Source organism: Hibiscus syriacus, unplaced genomic scaffold, assembly GCF_006381635.1.
Source record: "Hibiscus syriacus cultivar Baekdansim isolate YM2019G1 unplaced genomic scaffold, ASM638163v2 tig00110163_pilon, whole genome shotgun sequence".
NCBI classification, from domain to species: domain Eukaryota; kingdom Viridiplantae; phylum Streptophyta; class Magnoliopsida; order Malvales; family Malvaceae; genus Hibiscus; species Hibiscus syriacus.
Genome location: NW_024062610.1, coordinates 1396708 through 1418306, shown reverse-complemented (window position 1 = coordinate 1418306; position 21599 = coordinate 1396708). Strand labels below are relative to the sequence as shown.

The following is a 21599-nucleotide window of genomic DNA, read 5'->3' as shown; positions in this document are numbered from 1 at the left end:
ACAAAGTCAGTAGGGAGATGGTTAAAGGAAATGAAAGAGAAAAAGAAAGAAGAAATCAAAGACCGGCATGGTCGTGGAATCAGCAGCAACATTAATAGATGCGCAATGCGTGGAGGCTATTGAATCCATGGGAGCCGAACGTGATCATCTTGCTTTGCTTGTGAGCTTTGCTGTTAATGTTCGTTTACCTAACGATATATTAACTCTTACAGCTGCTGTAGAACAAAGTATAAAGTTCATGCATGAGTCAAAGACAGAGGGCATCTCAATGCAACCTGCTCTTTTAGATGACAAAAAGTACACTATTGAAAAAATGATGATAAGAATTCTTATCATGTGTGTAAAGTGAGATGAATTATTATACTTATTTCTTTCCCTCCCTTTGTTATTCCTTCCTTTTGCCCCGCTAAGAAAAGAAGACGATGAACTCGTTACAAGGTTACTACTTACTATGGCCTTAAAGCAACAAAAAAGAAGACGGCGTCTGAAGTTTTTGAAATGGTAGTATACAGGAAAGGAGAAGCTGATTATGTGGATGATGATAACATGAAGATGAACATGAGATAGATGCATATCCCGATCACACTAAAAAGAGCTTCATGACCATTCTTCACGATAACGAAGTTGAAGGTCTGCAGGTAAAAACAAAGGATGGTGATTGGATCGGCGTTCCTCGTCATGTCTGGTGATGCATTCTTGGCATGGAGCAATGGAAAAATACACTCTCCAATCCATCGTGTGACCGCAAAGAAAGTTGAAAAAGGAAACATATAGCCTTGTGTTCTTCCCTTTTAGTGGGGAAAATCTCAAAAGTAAAACCCACGTAAAGATTATGCTTTTAACTTGTGTATTTTTTGTAACATCCCATTTTGCAGTTTCGCTTGTGAAAAAAGGAAACTTGTCTGTTAAAAAGAGAGAACAAAATATAATATTTACTGTCAAAATTATATTACCCGAACGGTGGAGATGGGCTGTAGAAGGTTGAGACAGTGGCAGAACAACGAAAGAGAAAGACTTTAGACGGGGATAAAAATGAAGAGTGAGCTTGATGAAGAACAGAAAAAGAAAAATTTTTCTTCAACTTTTTTAACAGTCAAAAGTTTTGGGAGTCAAACGGCACGTGTGGCTGTCTAATATGGCAAAACAAAACAACGCCAGGTTGCTGATTTAACGTGCCACGTCATCTTTCCATCACGTACGGTAACGGTCGTTAACGTCTAATAGATTTGTTATAAATCATAACGTTAGTGATTAATTTATAACTTTTAAAATTTCAGTAGAAAAAACAAAAACTTACTCAAATATTAGTGACCGTTTGTTTAGTTTACCCATTAAAAAAGACAACAATTGGGAAAGAAATTTATGAGTCATCTCCTTCAAATTTGCACTATACAACTTGTTTTGAGGCAATAATTTTTTAGTTGAATTGACAATTCAACTTGCACAACAAACAAGTTAGAAAAAAGGAAGAGAAGGGATGAAATGACCGTATGGCAAATATAACGCAGCCAGTCAAGATCAGTACACTTCAACGTTCCATTGTTCTGCTTTCTTCAAATCTCTCTTGTATTCAATCCAGTCAATGCCTGAAACAAGTAAAAGTTAGAAGCTGGCCCGGAATCATATTGTAGTGCAAATGTTGAAGTAAATTACCATCTTTGGCAGCCAAAGAAGTCATGATATCATCGATTCCCTTTTCCATTCCCTTGAGCCCGCACATGTAGATATAGGTGTTGTCTTTTTTGAGCAATCCCCAAAGCTCTTCAGCATATTGGGCCATTCGTGTTTGAATATACATCTTCTCTCCCTTTTCATTTGTTTGTTCCCTGCTTATGGCATAATCCACCCTGAAGTTGTTTGGTTCCTTTTCCTTCATCTTCTCAAACTCCTGGGTTCAAACTATCATTTTTAAGCCAATGTACCAAGACAGAGAATCTGGTAAAAAGTTACGAGAGCTTGCCTCTGGGTAGAGTAGTGAGCTACTGGTGGGAACACCCAAGAAGAGCCAAGCCAATCCATTGAACTGCATTTCATGCCACAGGTCAAGTACTTTCCATAACTGACTAAACTTTTCCGAAAGATTTCGATATCAGACCTACCTTGTAGTCGTCGTGCTTTTCAAAGAACATCTTCCATAAGAATGAACGGAAAGGCGCAATTCCAGTTCCAGTTGCAAGCTGCAACAAGGAAACCAGGCATAACTGTGTTACTAAATGCACATACAAATGGTCAACGGTTAACCTAACATGTCTTTTTCTATATATGATACTCTTGAAAGAGCTGATATAATGTAGGTGGTACCATTATGATGGTGGCATTTGGATCTTTTGGCATAAGCATCTCTTTCCCAACAGGTCCCGTGATCTTTACGTCAGCACCAGGCTTCAAATCACCTGAATGAGACAATCACAACTCATAAATGATGTAAAAACACTCCCCCAATGCTTTCATTAAAAAATGGAAATGTCTACTGCTGTTGCTTGTGTTAAATTAAATCTGATTTTCCCCCCAAGGCTGCATAAGCTTCAATAACAAAGGTATCAACAAGAAATCTGGAAAGATTACAATTATTTGTCATGCCTCAACTTGAACCAGTAAATGATTTCTTATGGTTAGAGGGGACAAAGTTGATCATGTGCTAAGAAGCCAATATGCTGCATATTAAACAATCAGCAGTTGATGAAGATCATTAGTCAGATTACTATCCTAGGTGGTCTCTTTTATATTTGTTCAAGATTAATCCAAGTGGGGGCTTTCTTGACACTTCCACTTATGTGTATATAGGAAACTGAAAAAGAATGAACTTTAAGATTCTTACACAAGAAATTTGAGCAAACTCCTTTCACTATCTCTCCTTGTTCGTTGGTATAGACAAGCCTTTTGACACACAAGGAGACCTGCGGGATCAGATTAGATATCAGTCTGAATAAACAAATTTAAACCTTAAAAAGTACGTAACATTATGTCCTTATCCGAAGGAATAAGATCCTTACGGTTTGAGAATTGCCGAAGTCTCCCAAAGCACTGCTAGCAATAGAGTACAATCGAAGTTTGTGGGGTTTCCCGTTCTTGTCCAGACCGTCAGCAAGGACACCAATGGACTGTCCTTCTCTGTATGGTACTTCCCCTGTGTCATCCAACTTCAAAAGATAAAAAATGCTTGTGCCAAGTCTTCAAATGTTTAAAACAAGCTTCTAAATCGTCAAAATTTCACACCTTCAGTACTGAAAACCATGTGCCAAGTCTCTCCAGGAGCATCATCTCCGGTGATTTTGGTGTTGAGTAGGCACTTTCCGACGTAGGGTTCCTTTGGCTTGAACTTGTTAACAACGATACCTTCATCATCTTTCTTGGAAATCTTTTCTGCTTTTGCAGGAGCTTCTGTAGTGACCTGAGCTCTAATGGAAATCACATTTCCACCAACACTGACATTCTTTGGGTACAAAATACTCTGGAGAAGAAATTAAGACTTATGAGTATCAGAGTAAGTGGTCAATGCAAAAATGCTTTCGTCTTAAAGAAATCATACCTTGTTGAAGTTGAGTCTTTCAGGTATAGTGATTGAGTTTTTAAATGAAAGAGAATATGACTTGGAAGATGGGAGAGATACAGCTGCATTTACAGTCATTGCCATTGTTTACTAGCACCGAAAAGAAAAAAAAAGAACGAACAAGAGATCAAAAAGAGAGATAAAAATCTGGGAGAGGATTACAGATTGGTTGGATGAGAGAGGTGGAGAAATCAGTGGCAGTTTAGTGTCTATGGTTGGAAAGGATTGTCGTTTAGATTATTGGGAGATGGATTTGTGGTCAAAGAGGCCTTAATCGTTTGTGGGAGACTCCAAAAATTTATTACTGATTCCAAATGCGAACCACTCAATTTTATGAAGCCCGTTAGCATTTAGGTTAGATATTTATGAAGCCCATTGTGAATTATATGGACTTACCCTTAACCACTATTTAGTAGGTGAATAAAATTCGACTCGATTAATTTTTTTTTCAATTTGAATCAAATAAAAAAGAATTTGACTCAAATTTATTTCGATTTTTAATTTCATAAACTTGATTCGAATCGACTCTCAAAATTTTAAATTCAAGTCGAGTTACAAAATAGAACTTGAATAATTCAAAATTTTTATTAATTAGTATATTAGTTTTCAAGTTTGAGTCAAATCCATCGACTCTGTATGATATATGTACATCACATATAAAAAAAATATGGATAAATGTATATGTATTGTACATTGTTATAAAAAATATTTAAATTAGAATCAAATAGTATAATAATATTATAAATATTTATAATTAAATTTAAATATAAACTCGAACAAATCAACTCGAATTGAACTTTTTAAATTTGACCCGAGTGAAAAACATTTCAAATAAAGTTCGATTTATAAAATAAGACTCGTCAACTTTTAAATAACTCAAAATATTTAACTTAACTCGATCAAACACTCACCCATAAATAAGTTAAGTGACCTATAATTCACTTGTTTAAATATCAAACTAAATCCAAGGTATAAGTTAAATTTTACAATTAAAGCGATTTTTTAAAACACTCTTCTCATCATTATCTGTCCCCACATTATCTTATAAGATTATTATGGGTAATTTATACCTATAACTACCTAGCTATTGTCACTTTTTTTTATCACTCATCTTTTAATTTTATCAATTGGATTATTTAATTATTTTAGCATTGTCAATCATGCCACTTACGATTTACATTTACCGAAGAATGTGAAGTGAATGTTAAAAAATTAGTATTATTATATATTTAGCATTAATATTTAAGCATTCTATCAATTTAATTCTAATTTTAATTTAATTTAATAAATGTAATCACCAATTAGATTGTAACGCATGTCACTAATAATATGCTCGGGATAGAATATTTTAAGTCAACGTACTATAATTTTCTATTAACATTTGTTTAACATAGCTTCAAAAAATATTTTTGTAGTAGCAAGCCTAACCGATTCAAAAGTAGTTAAGTAGTTAACTATTTCATATGATACTAAACCTTTCTTGTATCAAGCTAAGGAAATAGGAACAAGTGCATTTTTTGCAATTTATTACCGACTATAAACACACTAAAAAAAATAGCACAAGATCATATATACAATAGAATGGGAAGAGTTAGCAGACACATGAAAAATCTTAAGAAATAGGCAAAAGGCTAGGTTGAAAGTTTGTGAATGTCACTCTCAAGTTGCTAGATCTAAACCATCCATGACATCCAGTCTATTCGTTTGAGCATGCTTCAGTAAATTTCTTGCCCTAAAACTCCTGTCAGGAGAGTTGCCAGTACTCCTACTCAGAGCCCAAACTTTGATCCTTTTGCTTCTCCCCAAAGGAAATTCCTGGCTTTTGCTAACACCTGGAATCAATCTCCTTGCAGTCACCTTTTTTAATAAGTTTCTATCTTCTTCACAAAGTTCGATCCTGTGGAGCTCAGTTCGGTCTTTGAGGGATAGAAATCGCTGCATCTTAGAGTGGAAAAGGAAGCCTTTCCTGGTCGGAGATCGAACCGGCTTAGGCTTGAATTCAAAATCTCTTTGTTTTGCTAAGCTGATCAACTGATGAAGCCATGCCACCAATTCAAGGATGTATGCATCTGTCTTCTGTTTATTTGCGTGGTACAGTGTCTGAAGGCGTGTCAGGGTATTATTTGTGGATCCACTTCTTCCATATTCATTGCTGTCAGACAAGAACAACCATGAAACCTCATTGTTATGATGTAATACCAAAATAAGTCGATGAACGTTTACACAGACCAGTATTGCATGCGACTATGTACGAAGAGAGATATAGAGAAGCTTTGACTAACCCAGTGTTTGCCCATTCTCCAACCCATCCAAAACCTTGATGTGCTCTGTTGCACAATGCATCAAAAGGGGAAGTAAAAAAAAAGACTTTACTTACGAAAGGGCATCAAAGAGAGAGAAGTTTTTGCAATCATTGTAGTTTAACCTACTTGGTTGTGTTCATGGCAACTGGAACAAGCCACTGTAGTGTCTTTTCCATCTCATCCTTAACTTGTGAAACTGAGCGCTGCAGGGAAAAACGAAAAGCAATTACCTCAAGTTAAATATGATGCTTAAGAATAAAAGCAATGGATTAAGGAAATGAAAACCGAAGTCTATTAGAGAAAAAGGTACCTCTTCCTTGGTGTCAGTGGACTGTAATCGTGACCTTAGAGATTTCTTAACACTGGGTGGCAATCCACGGTATAATGTGTCCCTGATATTAGGCGGAAGGTAGGCCGGGCGAGCTACCTATAACATATAACTTTAGTTTAATCCAATCTGCTAGGCAAACATGCAAATGATAAAGCAGAAAAGAGGAAAAGAACATTGACTCACAATTTTGTCAATCTGATGAATTACATTAGCATAATGTAACGCAAGCCCAGCCACGCCTAGTTTTTTATTATTTTCAGTAGTCTCTTTTGCAACTGATGCTGAGTCTGCCATGAGTTGAAAATTGTATAGATAAGACATAGTCAAATGAAACAAATAAGGTTCCCTACAACAATAATTTGATAGGAGTTGAGGCTATATATGATTACCTCCAAAGGCATCAGAGATTGCTTGATGCATATAAGTAACAAGATCGACAAACTTCTCTACGATCTGCAATGTAACAAAATTTACAATCAAGAAGGGTTACATAATGGTTGATTATGGCAACAAAAACATTTATTTCATGTACATAAGCCAAATTGAAAGCTGTTAATAATTTTTTCCATGAACAAAATAGCTTCCACAATATTTCAAGCCATTGAGAGCGTTGACAGTCTTAAAAATCAACCATTAGCATTCAGCAGCATTTAAAAAAGCAGTATAAATTAGGGTGTATGAGTAAAAGACTACTTCATTGAAATGCCAAAATCTTTATACAATTGATTGTTGTGAACAAGCAGTTATATACCTCTTCCAAAGTTCTAGACCAAAGAGATTTCTTTTTCAAACTCCTTACAAGCTTCTTTTGTTGTTTTAAATCACTTTTTAGAATCATGAGATTTTCTCCTGCAATTCAAAAAGGACCAGTTAATAAAATTGCTTTAGTCCAGGTTAGCAGCTCTCAAGCTGATATAAAATACACAGAAATAATAATTGGGAACAAGCAACTAGAAAGAGTCAATAAGAGAAATTCAACTACAGTAAGTTTCTTCCAGAGTTAAATTGAGTAAATGCTGAAACATATAGCGACACCATATCGGAAGTGATAAGTAAATGGAGCACTCTATCAGAGTAGAAGCCAATGTTCAAGGATCGTCCATGCACCTTTTTTAGGGAGATTCAGGGACTCCAATTCCTCCAGCTTTTGCCTAACATCTTGATCAAATCTGTCCTGAGCATTCAATTCATGGTACAATTCCTAATATGTAAAGAAACCATCAAAATCAGAAACCAATAAACAGTTATAAATCATTCACATGGACGAGCAAATATATTCTTAAAAATGAAATTCTCAAGGTTTAGTTTAAGTGGCTAAGCTTTATTGCAAAGAAAATTAAAGTTCCTTTCGTTTAGAATATATCATGGCATTCCATGCCGTTCATACAACAAAAATCCTGACGTATGAAGGAGGGAAAACATAAGAGATAGAGGGGCAAAGAAAACAATTAAGGGAGGATAAACTTACAGAGGTATGCTGAGCAAGAGAAGTTAGTTCTTGCATAGTGTGGTCTGCATCAGTTCTATCTTGTTTATGAAGTGAAGTCTCTACATCTAGTCTGACAGAAATGACAGTATCTCCATCAGTAAACATCAGCATTGTAAACTGAATCTAATGCTACCAAGAGAACTACCTGGCAACCTTACCTTGAAAAATATCGGCCAAGGTTGTGCCATTGTGGATCTTTACATAAATCCCCGAACCTGATTACTTCACGCGAAAAACTATCCAATTCCTCCCTAGAGTTGCCAAAGAATTGAGTGTTATAAAAAGAGATTAAAGAATGAGAACTAATATATAGAGAAAGGCAACCATTTTCTCTAAAAGTAATCTACCTCTTGTCAGCTGCTGCAATACTATGCAACTCCTTCATGTTTGTAGAAACTAGATTTTGCACCCCTTCTGATTGTAAGACCTCCTTTTTCAGGAACTGAATGTTCTCGTCTGAAAGTGACCGCAATAAATTGGCTCCTTTAGCTATTGTGTTAGCCACTTCAAATGCCAATATAGATATAGTATGCCCCCTTGAAGCCAGACCGGTAACAAAGCCAGTACCAGCGTTCAAATTTGACATGCTACTTCCAAATGTATCGATAACGTCGATTGCCTTTTCCAGGCCTACAATGCTAGCTCTTCCTAGAAATGAATTCCTCTGGGAACCCTGCAGAAAGAAAAATAGATAAATGCCATTATTCTTTATGAAAACAAGCATTCATAGAGATAAAAGTACAATATAAATAGAACTTTAATAGCTGGCAATTCAGTAGACCAATACCAGATCATCATGAATATTTCTATTCCATGGATTGACATGAATTTGGATTAAGTAAACCAACATTTATTTTATCTCTTTTGGTCAAAATTGACATCATTGCAGTCCATGAATCGGCGACCTTGGAAACTCATTACAACCAGAAATAATGTGTAAAGCAAACAATACCAGGGAAGCAGAAATCCTGCAGGGCGTTGATGGCTTCAATTCCAGGGAAAATTGTAATCCCAAGTCACCAGAATCGTGCCTCTGTTGCACTTTGTCGAAACCACTGCCATTGGCATCGGAATGTGAATCTGAATTCACTTTTTGCTTACCAAAGCTCCTTTTGAACTTGAGCTTCCCTGAAAATCCTTTTGTAGTGTTTCGTTCAAGCTTTGTATTACGCTCTTTTGTTCCACCAGAACAAACACCTCCCATTATTCTTCAAACACTTAGATTTTCTATAATTTATATCTGCAAAGAATTTAACTGGGCAAAAGAAAAACCATCATTAGTTCAGTCTGTTTGTTAGTGTGATCTCTTGGGGGGGGGGGACTTTGTAATTAATGATTTTCCAACAAAAATCCCGAAAAAAGCTAAAATCAGTATTCCTTTTTCTTTCATCTGTAGAAATAATTATAAACAATCAAAACCATTGGTTTTTACCAACCGAGCTTCGACAATCAACAGAAACAAAGCAGAAGGAAACGGAAAAATACGTTTCAAGTATACGATTCTAAAACCAGAACAAAGATGATATGAAACAATTCCGAAACCAATAATAACAAACCTGCTAAACAGAGGAGAAACTGCCCAAGTTTGAAGAAATACCAAAGAAAAAAAATTCTGTATCGCAAGATGAAGGAAAAAGGAATACTTTGATAGACGAAGCTCCGAATAATGAAGGCTCCTTGTGATCGACAAGACGCGTAAATAAGTTTCAAAGCAAAGGGATGGAAATGTCGTGGCTTTTTTGAAGAGATTTGTTTGACTGAGAATTGATTTTTGGGATTAGACTTTTACTATGAAACATACAATCGGCTAAAGCATTGAGTCGAACCGTATCTGTCTGGGCTTTGATTTGTAGTTTGTTTAGTAATTGTCTGGTTTGCCCCTCTCATGTTTAAAATAAATAAAATCCCAAATTGTATTCCTCGTTTATTTCTTTTCCGTTTCCAATTTATTTATAAATTTGCTATACGGCTTTTTCTATGAGATTTTTTTTTTATTTTAAATTTATTACATTTAAGATTATTAGAGATTAAATATCCGTTAAATTAAAAAAGAAATCAGTTCTAACAGATTCGAGGGTCGTTTGTTTAAAATATTTAATTGAAATCAAGCGACCAATTAATAAAATTGAAATCAAGCGACCAATTAAGTATTTTAAACAACTAAATTTTATAAAATATATATTTGAAAACTATTTGATTTGAAGTTTTTAAAATATATTTATTCATATTTTTATCAATACTAGATTTTAAATAATAATGAGTCGAACTAAAAAAATTAACTAAAAAATGTCAACAGTAGATAAATTTAATGAGACAGAAATAATATTTTTTATAACATTCCTTAAATATATTTAATTGAGAAAACATGATTTGCATTTAAATTTTGAATATCATATTTTTATCGTATAATAATATAAATTTAAATATTAAAATAATGGTAATTATAAATTAAAAATATATTATATATTAAGTACGACATTTTCAAAACTTCACGGCATCTTCACTCGTCCTATCTTCATGTAATCCATTGTAAAATACTATGCCCAAAAAATCAAATCATTATTTAATTTCAGTGTGATGTGTTATATTCTGACTTTTCTATTCAAAATTTAAAAGTTAGTTAAAGAGAGAAGGAACGGTTGAAGTCAACTATCAAGGGGCAGCGTTGTCCGTATAGGTAATCAACACGAGGAGGAAGGAGGCAGTGCCATCTGGGGGGGGAAGTATATTAATAAACAATGAATTCAACGTTTGTATTTTCCATTGGTTGTCCCTCTTCGCGTGCTGCCATCACACCTTACCACCAATGGGGATATTCCATTCCAGATTTTTACAACCGACTTAACATATTCCACGTTGACTTGGGATTTTGACGTTTGTTGATGAATGACTTGACAGTGTCATTTCCCCCATTTTTATGGGCGTTATTATATAAAAAAACCTCAAAATTTCATTTTTTGAAAACCACCCTCAACATATTTGTTAAAAAAATACCTTTAAACTGCACATATAAGACTAACATGGTCCTAAGAAAAGCGAGGAAAAGTTTCGTTTTACACAAGGTGCGATGTTCGTCCAACTTGGATGCACTTTTCAGATAACATAATTTAATATTTGTATTAAATACCTTGCGTTATACAGAACGCGAGATTCCTGAGATATTGAAACGTCCCGAGAAATTTTTCACGAGTGTTATTTAACCTATCTCACGTTTTCCAATGCACGATGTATGTATTCCTTTTCGAATTAAATAACATTTGAACATAATATTTTTATTACATAATATTTAATAAAATAACATAAAAAACTAGATTGTTATAAATAAACAATATTAATCGTCAACATAACCTCTATATAAAATGTTACAAAACAAAATTGCTTCATGGTTCTAAAAACAAGAAGCATAATGTGTACATAGATTGTTATAATATCTTTGCCATGGTGGTATGAATTACGCGAACAGTCGGTAGGACAATTGCAAGCTTCGATTTGTTCTAGGAAGACAATGTTGTGACGATGCGTTATCATTAGCCATAAAAATGGATTCATCTATTGACGAATAACTTCTAAATTTATTTTTGTGAGATCGAGAGCTCTCACGATTTGAAGTCTTTCAACCCCTAATTAGCCTCCAGAAAAAATTAGAATAAGGCCATAGACATATATGGCGTTGATATTACCTCTATCCGCTGCTTGCTTCAAACAATGTAGATCGAACTTCAAATTTATTCCACTAAAATAATTATACATGCCTTCTCTATAATGCTTCAGGATTGTTAGCAACAAGATATATTTCGTGATTCTCGAGTTGATTCAACGATATGATGCTGAAATTTTTCATCGAAACGTTCTGAAAAATATAATTCTGATCAGCAGCTTTATTGAAACGCCAGGAATATTATCTGCAGGTCGCCCATGTCCCTTCCATATCTCATCAAGAAGCTATTCTACTAGAAAACCGAGACTTTCATTCCATTCCTTATTTGAAGTAAATTGAGGTGAACAAGCAAACCATACACACAAAGTGATCAGTAGGCTCACTCGTAAGTTTATTTGACGCTTCTCGATTATTACATAGTTGAAGGTATTGTAATTTCGTGAATATTTTGTATTTCTCTTTGCATGATCGTATATATTTTCAAAACATGTCAAGAAGAAGTGTTACTCCTTTGGTATACTATGATTGCAAAATGATGCGTGATGATTATCTTGTTATCCTCTTTAATTTCGCACATACTGTGATGATAATATTATCGAAGAAATTAACTTACAAGAAGTTAATGAAAAAAGTCAATAACAATGTTCTATATGGTCGCGAAAAAAAAACTTGAACTGTTGAAGTATCGACTACCCACGTCATTAGAACCACTAACCTACTCAATATACACGTTGAGGATGATGGTTATGTGGACATGATGCTCGATTTCCACATGCAGTATTTATTAGGAGGGCCACTTGAGCTGTATGCAAATTTATCATATGATAATGATACTACTGGTGTCTCATATTGGAGATAGAATGATTTTGAATTTGATCCTAATGTTCATAGTTTGACAACTAATTTACGTAATGACATGAACTTATTAAGTGTTTACTGCTTGAGGCAATGACTTGGGTGCATCGTCGTTTTCGATGTCAAGACATTATTGCGTCGCTAGCTTGGACTTTGACATGAATCTGTTACCTTCAACGTACAATCTATACAATAGTGGCATGAATACATCATATTCTCAGCTGGAAATAAGGTTCCAAGAACATGAAGTGGTTTAACACATTCGATGATTTCTCAGCATCTATGGGAAGACATTCTTGTATTGGTGCTGTCGACTTTGATCTTGGTAGTACGATTCGTAACTGTTCTTGTGAGCGGTCTCACGATCGACGCATAACTGCTACTCCTTCTATTCTCGTAGTCGACAACGTTGAACTATTCTTGTTTAAGGGGATATTTTTGACGAATAATCGATAAGGGAGATCGTCCCAGATGGTGACGAGGTAGAGCCCTTCAATGAAGAACAAGAGGACCTTGACATGCCGAAGGGAGCGAATGATGTTGTGTCTCATGTTTTTTATTACCAACCACCATTCCACTTCACAATAGTTAAGATAGAACCTTTAAACATTTCATACTTTCTGTAATTCCCACGGCTTGATCAATACAACAAACATGGTGATGGTGAGCTCTATATTAGAATGATTTCCAGAACAAAAGAACTCACTATGGCTGTCATTAAGAACTATATTATACGACGCTCAGTTACATCGACTGTGAAAAAAATAGACACGGTAACGTACATGGCTGAATGTGTCCACAAGTTCGAGTGATATAATTGGAGGGTTCGTGTATCATGCTTGAATAGGATGAACAACCTATGAAAGTTGACAAAATACGACCAACCTCATACATGCACCGCCACCAGGCTCACTCAGGATCATCCAAACTTAGATGTCCACGTGCTTTGTGATGCCTTCATACCACTAGTCAAAGTAAATCCACATATAACAATTTCCAGTTGTATTGTTGCAATTACATCTCAATACATCTACAAAGTTAACTACCATAAAACATGGTATGCTAGGTATCATGCTTAACAAAAAGTGTATGACCAATGGGAAGAATTGTACAAAAAGTTACGGCCATTGCTAAAATTGATGAATAAACACATACTGGGAACGTTTGTCAAACTAAAAATTGTGCTGGCGTATGAAAACGATCGTGTCGTACAAGGTATGTAACATCCCAAACTACGTGTTAGTGACTAAATTGTAAAATTTCAGAATTTGGTGATTAAAGTAGAATAGTTGAATAGCTCAATGATTTATGTAGAGATATTTCCTGAAAGCTGTTTGTAATTATTAAAAGAATTAAAGAGAAAAATGGTCATTTGACAAGGAAATATATTTTCCCCCTAGATAAGAATAAATTACGTGGGGATGGGGGGAGAATTATCTACAAACTCTCTTCTTCTTCTTCCACCTCCCGTATCTCCAAGCTCAAAGGTGAGTTTCTTTGTTAGTTAATTATTTGTTGATTTTTTGGTTGAGTTTTGATCATTAGATGATAACTAAGCTTAAGGAAAGCTTAAGTTATCTCATAATCAAAAGATGAAGAAGTTATGAAAGATTAAAGAAAATGGGTTTTTAAATGAGTTTTTGGAATAGAGTTGATAAGTTGAATTTGAAACAAAATTTGACTTGTCATAGGTGTGAAAGTTATAAGTGTTAAATCAAAGTTTGGATAACATGGAAAATTTGGTATGATTCTTAGTCTTAAGAATTTGGATGAAATATGGAAGATTATAAGGTGTTGGAATGATAGGAATTGGTTAAAGTTGATATAGATGAATTTAGTAGCATAATAAGGATTTCATACATGAAAATTTGGGTGAAGTGTTGATGATTTTCGGATGAAATAGTCTATTCTGGGTAGGTGCATCGATGCACTAAGAGTGTGTACCGATGCACTAAGATAAATTTTGAAGGTGCATCGATGCATGGAAATTTCGAAGCTATTTTGGGTATCGATGCACCCATAGTGTATCGGTACACTCCTAAAGGAAATTAGGAATATGAGTTTATTAAATTCATTTAAGTTAATAACATCGATGTATAAGGATTAGGCTTCTGATAATTTTCTTAAAAATTATATTTATATAGATACAGAGTCTAAACAAATTCCGGAACAATTGACAAGTAGGATTGATCGAGGTAAAGACAAGGGGATATAGGTGAGTGCAAATTTTAATTGTACTTATGGTATTGAACGAACATTGGCTTGCGATGAGCCAGTGATGGTGTTACTATGGTAAGAAGTGACTCCTAAAATGTTATTTGATTGGTGATTCTTATATGTGCATGAATACATGAAATGGGTATATGTTATTATATATGTTACATGATCTGCATAAACATAAGAGCATAAAACATAATATATACATGATTATATGCATATGTGATATATGCTATGAGACATGACCAATGTGAAATGAGATAAACTATGTGACTATATGAAAATGTTACATGATCTACATGCTTACATGAATATACAATATGTATTACATGTTATATGAAATAACATAAATGTTTACACATACATGTGGTATGTGACAATAGAAAATGTATATGTGATCACAAGAGAAATGACATGAGTACATGAACATATGAAACACAAGAATAATGCCCATGGTATATGATACGAGAGCTATAGGTATAGTTGGCATGTCAAGAGTCGAGGGTTCTACGTGGTCCTTCGGGACGTATATGTATCATTTGGAACATTTACAGGGTCTTTTGAGACATATTTGATCCATTGGAATATGTATATGGTTCTTAAGGAGTGGTCATTCGGGACATTTATACGAGCTGTGGTGACATCATAGTGGTGCACAACCTCAATGTACTCAAATACCTTAAGTTCTCGATAATGTATATGGGCTTACAAAAAGGTATAAAAGTGTTTGCATTATTATATGTTATCATGCTATTATTATTTACATGGAATCATATGTGACATGATTGAATGAGTAGATGATATGTTCATATAGATATGAAATGGATTTTTTTTATTATATGTTTTATATGCCTCACTAAGTCAACGACTTAGCATGTGATTGTTTCACACGTAGGTTTAGAGAAGATGAAGATTGATAAAAGTTATGCAAGACATGTCAGTTTCTCTTTCCAAAGATCATATCAGAAGAGAATTAAATAGTATGCATTTTGTAATAATGATAGTGGTTGGCATGTAAATAAAGGTTTGAATACGATATGTTTTAATCAGTTTTGTTAAAATCAAATGATAGAGTTCTGTAATGTTTTAAACGTGTTTATGTAAATGGCAAATGTATAATAATGAACAGTTAAATTTTTACGAGTTTTATGAACGTTTTACGAAAGTTACTTTCGAAATATTTTCACTGTTCATACAGTATAGTACTGTTCATAAATACATATTTTTTTTCAAATTTTTATAATGAAGCATAATTTAATATAATATTATTGTATTTTCTTAAAATGAGTTAAAATGTTTTTATATTTTATAAGAATATCGTTTTAAAAAGTCAATGTGACATCTCGGACTTGTATTCGGTTCGGATACGGGTTAGGGTGTTACAAGGTACGTGCCAATTTCATGGGCTATTTTGTACATTTTCGCAGTGTGTTAATGTTGTAATGCCCCAAATATTGAATTAAGGACTTTATTGAAAGGATTTAAAATTTGTGAATCTATTTGATTAATTTATAAAAGAGGAGAATGATTTGGGAATAGTAGTTTAGACTAAATTGTAGTAATGGAGGATTAAAAGGGAATTTTGGTCATTTGGATTAAAATGAAATTAAAATTAATTCTTTATATTATATATAGTAAAGAAATAAGGGGAAAAGGGGTTTAGCTAAGTCAACTCTTCTTCTTCTTTCACGTGAGAAGCTCATCCATAGCTCAAAGGTGAGTTTTCAAATTGCTAGTTTATCCTTTTGTTTTTGGTTGGTTATTGAAGTCTTGAGTATGATAGAATCTTAAAGAAGGTTTAGATGTGATTAAAACTATAAAATAGAGGAAATAATGGTGATTTTAGAAAATGAGTTTTGAAATGATATGTTAAAATATGAGTGTTTATTGATGTTTGTTGGTAGAATTGACTTGTCAAAGAGGTAAATAAGATATTAGAATCATTGGATGAGTTTAAAAACAAGTTAGAAATTGTGGTGTGATTTTTAAAATCAAATGATCTTGAGGGATACTAGATGTTTTAAGTAGCTAAATGAAGGAAAATTAGTATGGATAAGTAGAGAAGAGTTACATAGTATTGTTGGGAGTAAACATAAGGAAATTTGACCAAATTTGGGTATGTTTCGGGTTAAAAAATGGAAAACTAGGTAATGGTATCGGTACTGATAGAACAGTACCAATACTATAGACTAAAATGGAATGGATATGCTGAGTAGTATTGATACTGATTCAATCAGTATCAATACCGAAGGGGAAGTATCGATAACATTCAAAACAAAATGCAAAAATGGTATCAATACCATAACATAGTATCAGTACCATAGTATGGTAGTATCAATACCATGGTATGAGTATCGATACTGAGGAGCCAGAAATTGTAAGATAGGCTGACATTGTTGTAGAAAAGTTGATAATATGTACTATTGAGTAATGTTTAAGTGTAATTGTTAGGAAATATACTAACAATCGATATTGTACATGTATTTAATGAATATTGAATAGATCGAAATCAAGCTCCTGAGTCAAACAGAGAAAAAGGCAAAGGCCAAGTTCTACAGTAATTAGTTTTTGCGTTTTGGTACCAAAGCGAGGCAAGCCAGGTGAGTGCATTTAATTATGTACGTGTATGTTACGGTAGTCATAGTTGTATGATTTATTGATGTATGTATGGTGATTAGCAAATGGCACTAAGTGTGTAAAAACTTAAGAAATTCATACTAAGTTGATGAATTTCCGTATGAGCACTATATGTGTAAAACTTAAGAAATTCATACTAAGTGGATGAATTTCCATATGAGCACTATATGTGTAAACTTAAGAAATTCATACTAAGTGGATGAATTTCCGTATGGGCACTATATGTGTACGTCCTGTGGTTCGCAGCAGTCTCACCGTCCTGGAGATGACTCAGCAGATGTGGGATGCCAAGAACATGATGTGTGCTGCCAATCCTCGCCATGGTCACTACCTGACAGCTTCAATGATGTTCCGAGGTAAGATGAGCACCAAAGAGGTTGATGAACAGATGATGAATGTCCAGAACAAAAATTCATCCTACTTCGTAGAGTGGATTCCCAATAATGTGAAGTCCAGTGTTTGTGATATTCCGCCCAAGGGTCTGAAGATGTCATCTACTTTTGTGGGGAACTCGACATCAATTCAGGAGATGTTTAGAAGGGTAAGCGAGCAATTCACGGCAATGTTTCGTCGCAAGGCCTTTTTACATTGGTATACTGGTGAGGGGATGGATGAAATGGAGTTCACAGAAACAGAGAGTAACATGAATGACTTGGTTGCAGAGTATCAACAATATCAGGATGCAACCGTGGATGATGAAGGCGAGTACGAGGAGGAGGAAGAGGAGGGGGGCTGGATGCGGACTAAAATGTGCTTGTTAATTAGAAGCTACGAACCTTAATGAATTTTGAGAATAGCAGCAACCTTTGCCTTGGTATATGCTACTATAGTGTGGCTTTCGGTGTTTTTCTTCGTCAGCTCTGTTCCTTGTATTCCGAATATGATGATATTTACTTTATTTATTTTTTTTACATTTAAAGAAAGAGTATTCCTAATATAATGGTGATGTTTGCCTCCTTTTAAGACGTTTAAATAAATAAAGAGTAAACTATTTCAAATATCACTCACTTTTAGAGTCATTATTTGATGAAAAATTGTTTTATATATAAGATTTGAACCAAAGTTCTTCATAAACCAATACAAACCATCTAACCACCAAGCTAACTTAAGAATTTATTAAATTTTTAACAAAACTAATATGTGTATGTTAAATAGTAGTGGTATACTTTGCCCAACCTTCATTCAAGGCATTTACCTTCGTCGTCGTCTTCGTCATCCACAGGCCTTGTCGTCCCATATTGCCTCTTTCACACTACACCAGAATTCACCAGAACAGCCATGTGAACCTTCCAATGGGCTTCAAACGTCCCAGATTTCACCCACTCTCAATCCACGTACTGTGCTTTGATCCACAAGCTCTTCTTTCCTACTCTTCAGTGATGCCAATCAACTGCTCGACGCAATGTCAAGCTCAATAGGGGTTCCTAGAGATGAAGACACTCTCGTCACCTTTGTTTGAGGACTTGGACGTGCCCGGATGATCCGGGATGTCATCAGGGTTGTTGATTTGGCTTCCAGGTTCAACACCCAACCTTCCTTGAAGATTTTCAATTCGATACTTGACATTCTTGTTAAGGAAGATATTGATTTGGCTAGGAAGTCTTATAGGAAGAAGATGGTGCAGACTGATGTTTAAGGTGATGATTATACTTTTGAGATATTGATTAAGGGTCTTTGAATGACTAATAGAATTGTCGATGCTTTTATGCTTCTGCAACTCATCAAGTCCAGCACTGTAAAGCCAAATGCTGTGGTTTATAACACCTTGATCTATACTTTATGCATGAATGGAAAAGTTGGGAGAGCCAGAAGCTTGATGAATGAACTGGATGATCCCAATATTGTTACTTTTAATATCTTGATATCTGCCTATTGTAAAGAAGGAAATTTAGTTCAAGCGCTTGTGTTGTTAGAGCTTCGCCACGGGAAATAATATTTATAAAATAGTATAATTTTAAAAAAATATTAAATAAATGATATTAATCCAAATTACTATTTAACATATATATTAATTTTGTTAAAAATACAATAAGTTCTCAAGTTAGCTTGGTGGTTGGATTGTTAGAATTGGTTATTGAAGAACTTTGGTTTGAATCCCATGGAAAGTAATTTTGCATCAAACGGCTCTATAACAAAACGAGGTTGATTTGAATTTTTCGAGCATCAAAATAATTATGCCAAAAAAGACAAGCCTTTAACAAAATTTGCAGTTAAATTTAAATGTCAGTGTTAAAATTGACAAAATTAAAACATAAATGACATAAATAATCCCGAGAAATAATATTTGAAGTAATTTACCCATAAAAATTTATCAGTTTTACTTTAAAACCACCTTTAGATCCTACCCTCCTCCTCCGACCATTTTCCACGACTGTATAATCGTCTCCTATCACCAAACCATGTACTTGTATCCAGAACTAATATTCACATTTTGGAGCTTTTTAATTTTGTTGTGCTATATTTTTGGAGAACGACTTTTCGAAATTATTAATTTTTAGTCAACAAATAGGTTTTCTCGAGAGTCTAACTTTTTCGACAAAAGCTTTTGAATCAGCCACAATGCATAGATAAAACCCTTATACAAAATTTCTGATAATTTCATATGATCTACGAGAATAAAATCTAAAATTTGACTATCATATTTGTGTAAGTTACCTACCTACAAATAATCATATTGTTCTTATATAAATATCCTTGAGCATAGCTTAGAAAAGGACTTTCACCCTTTATAATCACCTTTCATCTTCTTCTTCTTCCTCATGACTGTCCTCTATAATACAAAAATACCGACCAACGATCTTTTCTCATCCGATATGATTTTTCATCCAAACTAAAAAAAAAAGATAAATTGTTCACCATCGTTGAGTCATTTTTTTCCTTTATCATGACTCATGACAAATACTTGCAGCATTTAGTAAAAAATGAATAAGCTGTGAAACAACATTAAGTTGCCAATGAAAAAAAAGAGTCAAAAATGAAATCCCTCTGCCCTTCAAGTATATACTTAAGTCTTCCCAGGACCATTTGTTTCTAATTAATGCTTTCTAACACGAATGTGAAATTATCGATAAGTAATCGAGAGAAGAGGTAATGTATTTTTTTCAAAAATATTTAAATTAAATTTCAATTATAAAATCTTATAAAAAAGATTTTATTTAAATACCGAATGATCCAAATAGAATTATTCTTACATCACAAAACAAATAATAACCTAACACTATTTTCTAAATAAATAAATAAATAAAGACTGCCCAATGATATAGTAGTTTTCATGGAAGTCATCTGTGCATCCACCGGCCTATAGGTCTAAAATAAGATTGTTTTACATTCCGATGCCTCTAATATTCTGCACGCCATTTCTCCCAAGTTTGGTATGTAAACATATACAATCAAGTGTATATCAGGTAGCAATCATAATTGTATAACTAATAGTTTAGGCAAATGAAAAATAGAAAGGACTACATAAAGTTTGGTTTAGCTAAACCATGTCCATTAATATAAACAAGGACACTTTATATCTATAATTCACTGGGCGTTGAACAATGCTAACGACTAGAACAATAGTGGCATTATGGAATGCATGCACCAATATTTACATTAATTGGAGGTTTTGTTAATGTGACTTGAATAATGTATACTTGTTTTGCGTGACAGTAAAGTTTCTCAGACTCAGCCAAGCAAACCGACTTTAAATATGATATGGAGATACGAAACTACTTGTTTGTAGCTGAAACCCTTTTTGATAAATGTTTGTTTGTTTTCTTTTCCGGACTGTGGTGGAGCTTGTGCAGCCAGGTGCCGGTTATTATCGGGGCCACATCTATGAAAGAGGGAATGCGGGACATGTTGCGCACGTTGCAACTGTGTACATCCAGGAACTGCCGGAAACCAAGAAATGTGCCTCCTGCTATGCTAGCTTGACCACCCACGGTGGCAAACGCAAGTGCCCTCGAGTTAATATCAACTTGTTGAAATCAATCTCTCCTTTATTTGATGATAACTAATGAGTTGTGGTTGTCGTAACCGTCTTTCGGTTAGACCCCGGAATTGGGTTTCGACTTGAAAAATGTAGATTGGGAGTTGCCATCGATCATTTATTTAAAACAAATGGGTTGATCAGATACCCTATTTCTTACCTGATCTGCGTCTTTCCAAAGATGTGTCGGGTTCGGGAGTCAGTTACGGTCAAGGAATGATTAACACCCTTGAACCGCCCTTTCGGTACTACGTAATTTCCAGTTGTCTTTGATTAAGAAAATTGCAAGTTAAATTAAAATGTAAAATTTGATCCGAATTACTTACCCTTAATGAGTTTACGGAAATACCCTTAAAAAATTAAAATAAGATGTTAAAATAAAATAATAATAATAAAAGAAAGTAACAAAACTAAAGAGTAAACCAAGGAAATAAATGAAACCAATAATAATAAACATAAAATAATTGGATGAAACAAATATAAAAAAAATGAAATTGATTAAAATAAAATAAATGAAGAAAAAATATATATACAAAAAAGAATAAAAAAGGTAAAGTATTTTTTTAAAAAAAGAAAAATAATA

At 34.1% G+C, this 21599-nt stretch overlaps 2 protein-coding genes, 1 long non-coding RNA gene and 1 pseudogene across 3 annotated transcripts in view; 1 reads left to right on the top strand and 3 right to left on the bottom strand.

Annotated features, from left to right (window-relative positions):
* LOC120216701 overlaps positions 1 to 3809 on the top strand; it is a 19608-nt gene extending 15799 nt beyond the window's left edge. The window contains exon 3 of the long non-coding RNA XR_005525075.1: positions 3675 to 3809. This is a non-coding gene — a long non-coding RNA (uncharacterized LOC120216701). The remainder of the gene's footprint in view (positions 1 to 3674) is intronic.
* LOC120216697 (ferredoxin--NADP reductase, leaf-type isozyme, chloroplastic-like) lies at positions 1348 to 21599 on the bottom strand. Its single transcript, XM_039214049.1, has 11 exons — positions 21581 to 21599; positions 3530 to 3652; positions 3217 to 3451; positions 2994 to 3127; positions 2819 to 2897; positions 2302 to 2393; positions 2100 to 2177; positions 1961 to 2023; positions 1654 to 1888; positions 1520 to 1586; positions 1348 to 1427 (listed from the first exon to the last, which is right to left on the bottom strand). Coding segments are annotated over exons 2-11 (1089 nt in total). The 5' UTR covers positions 3635 to 3652; positions 21581 to 21599; the 3' UTR covers positions 1348 to 1426.
* On the bottom strand, positions 5046 to 9418 carry LOC120216696 (protein PSK SIMULATOR 2-like). The gene is made up of 13 exons (XM_039214048.1): positions 9236 to 9418; positions 8626 to 8923; positions 8021 to 8346; positions 7832 to 7924; positions 7653 to 7743; positions 7292 to 7385; positions 6936 to 7033; positions 6574 to 6637; positions 6368 to 6471; positions 6164 to 6280; positions 5980 to 6056; positions 5833 to 5877; positions 5046 to 5702 (listed from the first exon to the last, which is right to left on the bottom strand). Exons 2-13 carry the CDS (start codon positions 8875 to 8877, stop codon positions 5210 to 5212), a joined length of 1854 nt encoding a protein of 617 aa, XP_039069979.1. The 5' UTR covers positions 8878 to 8923; positions 9236 to 9418; the 3' UTR covers positions 5046 to 5209.
* LOC120216699 lies at positions 17368 to 17685 on the bottom strand (annotated as a pseudogene).

What these genes read in the sequence shown, in the direction of transcription:
- LOC120216697 (XM_039214049.1), bottom strand. Translation starts at nt 3,634, where the DNA reads ATGGCAATGACTGTAAATGCAGCTGTATCTCTCCCATCTTCCAAGTCA. An exon ending in AAAGACTCAACTTCAACAAG is followed by an intron (nt 3,452 to 3,529) that starts GTATGATTTCTT and finishes TTTCTTCTCCAG; the next exon opens with AGTATTTTGTACCCAAAGAA. An exon ending in TTCTTTGGCTGCCAAAGATG is followed by an intron (nt 1,587 to 1,653) that starts GTAATTTACTTC and finishes TACTTGTTTCAG; the next exon opens with GCATTGACTGGATTGAATAC.
- LOC120216696 (XM_039214048.1), bottom strand. Translation starts at nt 8,877, where the DNA reads ATGGGAGGTGTTTGTTCTGGTGGAACAAAAGAGCGTAATACAAAGCTT. An exon ending in ATTGCAGCAGCTGACAAGAG is followed by an intron (nt 7,925 to 8,020) that starts GTAGATTACTTT and finishes TGGCAACTCTAG; the next exon opens with GGAGGAATTGGATAGTTTTT. An exon ending in GTTGCCATGAACACAACCAA is followed by an intron (nt 5,878 to 5,979) that starts GTAGGTTAAACT and finishes ATTGTGCAACAG; the next exon opens with AGCACATCAAGGTTTTGGAT.